Source organism: Culex quinquefasciatus, chromosome 3, assembly GCF_015732765.1.
Source record: "Culex quinquefasciatus strain JHB chromosome 3, VPISU_Cqui_1.0_pri_paternal, whole genome shotgun sequence".
NCBI classification, from domain to species: domain Eukaryota; kingdom Metazoa; phylum Arthropoda; class Insecta; order Diptera; family Culicidae; genus Culex; species Culex quinquefasciatus.
Genome location: NC_051863.1, coordinates 60,617,326 through 60,626,891, shown reverse-complemented (window position 1 = coordinate 60,626,891; position 9,566 = coordinate 60,617,326). Strand labels below are relative to the sequence as shown.

Sequence of the window (9,566 nt, the reverse complement as noted above, 5' to 3'; positions counted from 1 at the left end):
TTAATATTTAGAATAAAGACCGATTTCGTAAAAAAATGCTCATTTTCTGTATTTTCTTTATTTTCTGTTTTTTTTTTCTGTATTTTCTGTATTTTTTGTATTTTTGTGGATAACCTTTTCTTGAATGAATTTTTTATTGTTATTTTAATTGACTTGTTACATTTGCAGCGGTTTAGCTGTCCATTAACTAGATTACCCCGGTCAGATTTGTCTCGTTCAACAGTTGACTACACGGACAAGAAACTTATGCTAACTACCAAACAAAAACCAACGCGACAGGTCCAAAGGAGCCGCCACGTGCTGGGTCGTGATTCCAAAAAGAAGAGGATAGTTCACTCACGATCCCGCGCAAGCCCATCATATCCATTAGCGATTCTGCCGAGCTGCCTGCTGCTCGCAGACTAATCCGGTGCCATCTCTCCTACTCTGCCAACTTAAGTAACGCTAAGCTGCTGCTGTGGGAATGCCTCCAAATGCCGCCCCATGCTGGTGGACTTTTGGTAGCAGAAACTGCAACCGCCAGACTCAATAGATCTCCGCGGGTGGGGAAGCTCCATCGTTAGCATGGATGGGTCAGATTGAAAGTTGGTGCGATCAACTTTCAAAACAATTGGCACCGCCGGTAATCTCTGGAATTGAACTGTTGCCACCGCGGAGAATGGTCGGTCACGCGGTCAGTTTGCTCAGGGAAGTGGGCAATTGACCGATCTCGATGACCTGGTTGCCGCATGGCTTGGCATTTAATCTGGTATCGAAACAATCTGCAATTGAAAAAAAGCGATTTGAAAAGACTGAATCTCAGTCAACCATGGTTGCTATCCATAACGTTCTATAATTTTCTATCGAGCAGTTCGACCTTCAAAAATCTCTCGTGTCACAATTTTGCAAATTATTTTGTAATTTATTCGTTTGGCCTTCTCGCGTGTCTGAAATCTTTAGCCAGTGACCAATAAATTCACCAAAAGCGATGAACGCCCAGCAAATTGTCACCTGCGAGTGTCACCTCCACGGGGGTCGTCCGGTCGCGTGCTGCGGCGACTTTGTCTGTCCACTGCAGGGCAAAGCTTCCTCGAGCCCACCGCGGAGGTCATCGGATGACCGCGAAGGCTTGGGTGAGTACGTCGGCAAGTCACGTGTTCGCGCGATCCGGCAACTTTTCGAGGACAAAATTCAAGTTAGCAGTGCAAATTCCTCCCGAGCGGATCTCCGCAATCGGTCACGTCGGTAAGATCTTAAGAATTCTGCGGGGTTTTTCAAAAAGTTTGACCACCGCGATCGTGTTCTAGCAGAAGTGCCACTTCGTCACCATCGCTGGAGACCATACGGCAACCCATCGCCGAGGAAGACGAAGAAGCTGACCCCCAGATCTACCGGAGTCGCACGCAGATAACCCACATACCGAACGGGGTAAAGATCACCACGACCATCCTCGCCGGGGAGAACCTTGATCTGGCCAACGGCAGTGGACTGCCACCCCCGGTCGGCGAAGGTCCTTCCGTTTACGAGACCCTAATGTACCCCGAAAGTGAAATCATCAAGCGGTTCGAGCTAGATCTGAATCGGAAGGGTCGTTAGGGGGGAAATAAATCAAGCCGTGCGATGCGATCGATGTGTTTGGCGGAGTGTCGAATCGACCGGTGTAATGTGACGCTTCCCAGAAGGACTGTAAAGGTCAGGGATTGAAACAAAATTTGCTGTTCAAAATTATGCGTTTTATAGCGAAGATGGTGTTCTCGCTGATAATTTTGAAGTGATTTGAGTCCCGTGATATAGAACGTTATGTAAAAATGTATTCTACCAAGAAAATCAAAATAAAATTCTACAAACTACAACTCCCGCAAAAGTGAACAATTGTGATCGCATCACATCTAGATTGAAAAGATCGATTAGACTGTAAAACCAGCTGAAGACACACCGAGGACACTGCCGGGTGCCAAGAAATGCAAAACCCGAGGCCCGCCTCCACGTGGCGTCTTCGTTCGTCAGTTAGTCATTCAGTGGGGTGAAACCAATCTTGTTCAAACAAGTTCGTCGAATTTGGATGAGGGAGTCTGCAAGGATGAGTCGAAACCGTGGAGTATTTCACGGTTCAATGTCAAGAATTTGTTTCGTTGGCTTTTGCTACGGATATGCCTAAGCCGTACACATGAATCAGATTGTAGGTTAGAGGAAGCGTTTGTCACGGTTTGGTTGTCTGGCACGAATTAGTTGTATCCATTGTTGGTAATTATTCGTCTTTAAGCGATGATTTTGCGCTTTGACGACCGTGAAATGTAGAATCGGAAAGTACAAGATCGCGGTGTAAGGGAGCGTTAGGAATGTGGTACATTTCGACACTCCTACGCATATTTGGAGAACCAAATGAGGAATTGAGGTGTCCTTGTAGAGGTTATCCGATGAGATATTATTAATTCTTTGGAAGTCGTTTCTAACCTTTTCATTATGATCCCCTCAAATCGACCAATTAGTTAGCTCATCTCCATAAAGATGTTTTCAAGCTTCCTAAGAGTCAATCTATCTAACCATCACGTATCGTAGTAATTATTATGTTCCGAGCCAGCTTAAACCACCATTAGTAGCAACGCACAAACCTCTTAACACCACACTATAGTTATAATTCTGTGAATCACTAACCGACCAACCACCCCGTATCAAGACCCCAATAAAGTTCTTCCTTCGGACCTCGCCGTCACGATGTTTTGAAATTAATTGCAGAGGACTACCCACCAGAAGGAGGAAGGGGGTTGTCTACCAGCATCAACGATATTTACAAACAAATCACTCAGAAGCACGTGCGCTCACCTCGCTAATGTGCTTCGGATCAGTTTGGGGTGGTAAAATTGCACATCTACTGCGTGTTGCTAGCTTGGATTGTTATGCTACTCAGCATAAACATGGCATCACTAAAGACTGTTGTCCGATTGGATGGAGGGAGTTCAACGCAAGGAAGGAAATGACCTTTTAAGTGGAATTTCCTGAGTCTGTGACTTAAAGTTCAGTATGAGTTACAGTTTTTTCCTGACCTTCCGAAGAAACGAAACGGTCTACTTTTAACTACCAAAAATGATAGATTTGAAAATCAATACCTTAAAATACCACTGCTGGAAAGTCCTAGCGCTGAAATGGATGCTGAAAAGATGAGCTTTTCAACACTTGTGTCGAAAAGTAACATTTTCCAATATTGTTTTATTTTAAACGGCGAATTTACCTAACACATACATGTTTGACATAAAACTTCATTCAAAAAGCGATTTTCGGAGCTGCAAAAAATTAAAAACTAGTTTTTGCAACTTGTTACATAAGCTACTATTATACCACTGCAGTGAGCAAGAACGGATTGCAAAACAGATCTTTTGATGCCGTCACTCTTTCAAAAGAATTATTTTTTGAGTAAGAAAATACGTGGAATCGATTTGTGATACTCTTATTAGTGGCAAATGAAGTGAAGTGGACCATTTCACCACATTGAGCCTTTATGTGGGTGTTTTCTACAAATATCTTCAACTGCCTTTGTTTGCTGCACTTCTAAAGTATTTTATTTTGTGTAAAAACCACGATTAATCAATTGGAGACATTCTCGTTGACAGCAAATGACGGCAATGCTCATTTCTCCCCATTTATCCCATTTTATGTGTTTTTCTGCAATATCTTGAATTATATTTTTGTTATTTAGCTGAGAAAAAAAAGGAATGAGGGTTACCTAAAACCCAATCGGGTCAGTCGGGACACATGGGGCGAATTGCGACAGAGCAATTCCAGCTCAAATCAGGAATTTTTCTGGTACTTTTGTACCCGACCCTCTCCGATTTCAATGAAAGTTTTAAGACATGTTATCCTAGGCCAATATAAGCAATTTTTGTGTATATGGAGCCAATAGTACTCGAAAATAACATTTGAGAAGGGCGTAAGGTATTTAAATATTTTTGTATTTTGCAATTTAAAAATAACTGTGTCTCAAAGCCATTGCGTCGTATCAAAAAGTGGTCCAAGACAAACTTGTAGGAAATTGGAAGGGCTTTCTGAAAAAAATACACTGAAACAAAAATACACGCCACTTCTATGAGATTTTTTGATTTTTAAGTCTAAAACTTAAATTTAAAGGTATTGTCACGATTTTTTTTCGTTCAAAATTTTTGAGGAAATAGCCTAAGATGTTACCAAAAGACTGACGGAAAATTCAGGATGGTATGTCTCTCCTAAAAAAATACATGGTATGGTAGAAACCTGGATAATAAATTAGCTTACGTAAATATCAAAACGAGTCAAATCAAAAAGCTGTCAAAGGCAAACTTATGGGAAATTGGACGAGCTTTCCGGTAAAAATATTTACGAGACTGAAAAACCAAGTCTGTCATATAGAAATTGCCAAAAACCACAAAAAAACCCATTTTTTATCATTTTTATTTTTAAAACCGCTGTATCTTCCCAAGGATTGGACATAGGACAATAGTCAATATGGAAACTTTTATGTAAAATTGTCTGGAGAATCGATTCTCACTGTGGGTTTTTTTTAATTTTGACGTTTGGACCACTTTTCAAAAAACAGTTTTAGTAAATGATTTTTGTATTTTTTTAGGAGAGACATACCATCCTGCATTTTTCGTCAGTCTTTTGGTAACATCTTAGGCTATTTCCTCAAAAATTTTGAACGAAAAAAAATCGTGACAACACCTTTAAATTTAAGTTTTAGACTTAAAAATCAAAAAATCTTATAGAAGTGGCGTGTATTTTTGTTTCAGTGTATTTTTTTCAGAAAGCCCATCCAATTTCCTACAAGATTGTCTTGGACCACTTTTTGATACGACGCAACGGCTTCGAGACACAGTAATTTTTAAATTGCAAAATACAAAAATATTTAAATACCTTACGCCCTTCTCAAATGTTATTTTCGAGTACTATTGGCTCCATATACACAAAAATTGCTTATATTGGCCTTTTTTTTTTTTTTTTTAATTAAATATACTTTATTGAATCTTTCTTATAATAATTACATTTGGTTTACATAATAAGTGGTCAGCTGTGGCTCTTCAGCTTTAGTTTGCTTTTCGTGATTTAAACACTGTTCATTTTCATAACTTTAAAAGTATATGATTTATCATTTTTGTAACACTAGGTACAATGAGGAAAAAAAAATGTTAAGAAAACATAACCTAACCTAAAACTAACTTAAACTTATCATAAACTAAACCAATCCTTGAATCAAGGGGTATTCAGATATAGCACATTTTTCCCTGAATTTCAAACATTTTTCTTGAATCTTCTGATCCAACATTTTTACTTCTGCTAATTCATGAACCTCACTTGATCTTGTCCAGCCAGGAACATTCAAAACCATTTTGAGTACCTTGTTTTGGACACGCTGGAGCTTCAATTTATGAGTTCTAGCGCAACACTCCCAAACAGGTACTGCATACTCAATAACAGGGTAAATTATTTGTTTGTAAACTGCTAGCTTATTTTTCAAAGATAGCTTTGATTTTCTGTTAATTAAAGGATACAAACACCTGATGAGAATGCTGCACTTGTTCAATATTTTGTCTACATGCTGCCGAAACAATAGTTTCGAGTCAAGTATGAGACCTAAATAGACAACTTCCTTTGACCAGGGTATCGAAACATCATTCATTTTTATCAAAACATCATCCTTTGGGGCAAATCTGGCCGATTTGGAAAGTGGAAAAATGATGGTTTGAGTTTTGGTTGCATTAATGCGAATTTTCCAGTCGCCAAAGTATTCGGAAAGAACGTCAAGACCCTTCTGAAGACGGCCAACTAAATATCTGGTTATTTTACCCTTATAAATAACGGCAGTGTCATCAGCAAAAGTGACAACACACCATTACCAGGAAGAGTAGGCAAATCAGATGTAAAAATATTGTACAGAAGTGGGCCAAGAATACTTCCTTGGGAACCCCAGCATCAATGTTGAATAATCCAGAAGCAATCCCATTCAGAAAAACCCTGAACGATCTCTCCGAAAGATAGTGCTGGATAATTTTGATAAGATACATTGGAAAACCGTATAAATACAGTTTATGTATCAAACCATCATGCCAAACATTGTCAAAAGCCTTCTCAACATCCAACAAAGCCATAGCAGTTGATTTAGACTCAAGCTTGTTCTGCTTGATGATTTTGGTTACTCTCGTAAGCTGATGGGCAGTATTATGTCCCTTTCGGAAGCCAAACTGTTCATTCAAAATTATATTATTATCGTTGGTAAAATCCAAAAGCCTTGAGTAGATGACCTTCTCAAAGAGTTTGGACAGACTACTCAAAAGACTAATGGGACGATAACTTGTTGGCGATGTTGGATCTTTTTGAGGCTTCAAAATTGGTATGACTTTGCCCAGTTTCCAATTGGTGGGGAAGTAACCAAGTTGCAAACATTTATTGAAAATATTGGCTAGATGTTGAAAGAACTGATCACTCTGTTTTTTCAACACTAGATTAAAAATGTTATCAAAGCCTGGAGCTTTCATATTTTTCATTTGTTTAACTGCAACTTTGACTTCCTCCCCAGAAACATGGGAATCTGCAGGAAATTCAAAGGTAGAGTCATTGATTGTTGAAATACTATTGGCAACTGATGTTTCTTTACGGCTGGTCATAGAAGCGCCAAGATTATGTGAACTAACAAAATGAAGCCCAAGTGCATTTGCCTTTTCCTCGGATGTAATCAAAGGAGAACTCTCAACAATAAGAGGAGGAATAGGCTTTGGTTTATTTTTAAGAACTTTTGAAAGTTTCCAAAATGGTTTTGAATAATTCCCAAGCTGGCTTACATGTTTTGAAAATTCTTGATTTCTGATATTGTCAAGTCGGTCTTGTATGATTTTGTTCAAATTGTTCACTGAAATCTTTTTGTCATAGTCCCCAGTCCGTTGATATTGTCTCCTATAAACATTCCTAAGTCTAATCAAGTGTTTAGTATCTACGTCAATATCAGTTACCTTAAAATTAACAGGAACCTCCCGAACGTTGGCAGCCTCTGCTTGGTTGATAGCCTGCTGGATCACCTCCAGCGAACGATCAATATCAGCAGAAGTTTCCGGCTGTTGATCATAGTCGATGTTGCTGTCGACCACTTGCTGAAACTGCTGCCAGTCAACGTTGTGGTAATCTTTCCGGGTTGATTGCCGCTGCGGAGTAACGGAAGCTCCAACCTCCACAACCACCGGATAGTGATCAGAACTCAACTCTTCAAACACCTCAGGATGAGCCACGTTCTCAGCCATATTGGTAATGAAGAAGTCGATGATTGAGTGATTCCCAGACCGAGCCACCCTCGTTGGACGATCCGGACTCACAACGTTGTAGTATCCGTTTTGCAGATCGTTGTGCAGAATCACTCCGTTCCGATTCCTCCTGCTGTTGCCCCAAACTTCATGCTTCGCGTTGAGGTCACCAGCGATGATGTACTTTGCGCTCCGCCGTGTCAGCTTCTGGATATCGCTCTTCAGTTTTGCTGCTGAACCATCTCTGGCATTCACCTGACGTGGACAGTATGCAGCAATGAAGAGTACTGGGCCAACCGAAGTGGGAATTTCCACTCCAACGGCCTCGATGATGTCCAGCTTGAAGTGTGGCAGCCGGCGTGGCTTGAGATCACGATGAACAGCGACAAGCACACCTCCTCCTCCAGAGGTGGTCCTATCGAGCTGCGTCGCGATCTTGTAGTTTTGCAGATAAACTTTTTCACCGGGCTTCAGATGAGTTTCCGTGATGGCAGCTACGTCGATCTCCTTCTCGCGAAGAAAATCCACCAGCTCTAAGTGCTTCCTCCTAATGGAGCAAGCGTTCCAATTCAGCAGCTTGAGGGACCTACGATCCATACTGGATGACGAACGAGGTCAGCACTTCAATCTGCTGGGTCTTGGTTTTGCATCCACGCAGTGCAGCGGACATCTGTTTGAAAATATTGAGGAGTTCGGTTGAGGTGTAAAGATCATTACCATTTTCCTCAACTGCTGGTTCTTGGGTTGGTCTTGGCTCCTGGCTGAAGCCCGGTGGTGGCGGTCTCGGCTCCTGACTGGAACCCGGCCGTGGATGATTCATCTCAGCTCTCTTCCTGGGATCCAACGGCAACGGTGCCAAGTTCGGGACCTGGCGTCGCGGTTGTAGAGGTGGAAAATTTTGCTCCACCAGGGCTGGAGGAGTTCTACGACGCTGAGGCTGATTCTTCGTCGATGCTTGCTGCCGAATTTTCACGAACTCAGCTCTCTTGGGGCACTTTCGATCGGTTGACGAATGCTCACCGTTGCAGTTGAGGCACTTCACCAGCGAATCTTGGATGCACTGGGATGTGATGTGCGCATCGGTACCACATTTGGCGCAACGACGCTTCAGGTGGCAGTTCTTACCTCCGTGCCCGAAACCCAGGCAGTTGAAGCATTGTGTGACGTCACGATGCACTGGTCGGTATCGCTCCCACGACACGATAATGTTGAAAACCGCTCGGATTGCCTTCAGCTCAGGAAGCGTCGTCGATCCCTTAGCCAAATGCAGCAGGTAGAGCTGGTCACGGTACTTGATGTCTTTGTTGCGTCGGCTCATTTTGTGCACGGCCAACACATCCAGTTTCAAAACTTTTAGCTCGGCAGCTAATTCCTCCACTGGCATGTCGTACAGACCTCTGACGACGATTTTGTACGGCTTATCCATGACGACATCATGGGTAAAGTACTCCGCCTCGTTTTCGGTCAAGTAATCCTTAACCAGTTGATAGTGCTGCCTGGATTGCACCAGCACCTTAAATCCGTCCTGACACAGACGAATGTTGCCTTGGACTTTCCCAGACTTGATGAGTTCAACCAGCCCCGCTCGAAAGTCGATCGTTGCTGCTGATTGCCGCACATAAAAAGAGGCAGTTTCTCCTTTCGCTGTTTCACTTCATTCTCCTTTGCTTCCGCTACCTGGTCCTCGTCAGGCAGTCCAGCGAACTTGTTGTTCTTCAATAGCTGCTCCTCGTGGGACGAAGAGTTCTCCTCCTCCTCATCCATCGGTACAGTACCGTCGCTCTTTTTCGTCTTTTTGCTGTTCGATGTCACTTCCAAAAGCACCTTCCTTTTGGAAATCCCCGGTTTTTGGCCATCAGTTGAGGCCTCAACCTTCCTTTTGGAAATTCCCACTTTTTTGCCTGCTTGAGCCGCAGGTAGGGCAATATTGCCGGCGTTCTGCGCCGGGACGCGACGAGTCATGTTGATTCAGACAACCTTCACCAACGAATGCTCGGATAACAATGCTTATATTGGCCTAGGATAACATGTCTTAAAACTTTCATTGAAATCGGAGAGGGTCGGGTACAAAAGTACCAGAAAAATTCCTGATATGAGCTGGAATTGCTCGACAGCAGTTTTAACCATGTTGGATCACAATATTTTGATTTTTCTGGTTGGTTTCGGTTAGAACAGACTCAGACCAACAAAATGTGTACATCAATTTCCAAATTTAAAAGCTTTAAGTGCTCTAGAAACTGCTGTCCCTATTCAGACTGAAGTCCCGATTCACCCCAGATTACGGTACTAACATTGGTACTTTAACTCTCTCGGGCCAGATGAATTTCC

General features: G+C 42.1%; 1 protein-coding gene across 2 annotated transcripts; it reads left to right on the top strand.

Annotated features, from left to right (window-relative positions):
* The first annotated feature begins 838 nt into the window (after window positions 1–838).
* Window positions 839–1,758, top strand: LOC119770274. Of its 2 annotated transcripts, none has more exons than XM_038264838.1 (2): window positions 839–1,224; window positions 1,290–1,758. In XM_038264838.1, exons 1-2 carry the CDS (start codon window positions 968–970, stop codon window positions 1,573–1,575), a joined length of 543 nt encoding a protein of 180 aa, XP_038120766.1. In that variant the 5' UTR covers window positions 839–967; the 3' UTR covers window positions 1,576–1,758. The 2 variants fall into 2 exon arrangements, with proteins under 2 accessions (XP_038120766.1, XP_038120765.1); XM_038264837.1 differs by having other exon boundaries at window positions 1,287–1,758.
* Window positions 1,759–9,566: the final 7,808 nt, after the last annotated feature.

Excerpts from the sequence above, each read along its gene's own strand:
- LOC119770274 (XM_038264837.1), top strand. The coding sequence starts at position 968 with ATGAACGCCCAGCAAATTGTCACCTGCGAGTGTCACCTCCACGGGGGT. Across the intron at positions 1,225-1,286 it reads CTCCGCAATCGGTCACGTCG|CAGAAGTGCCACTTCGTCAC; the intron begins GTAAGATCTTAA and ends ATCGTGTTCTAG.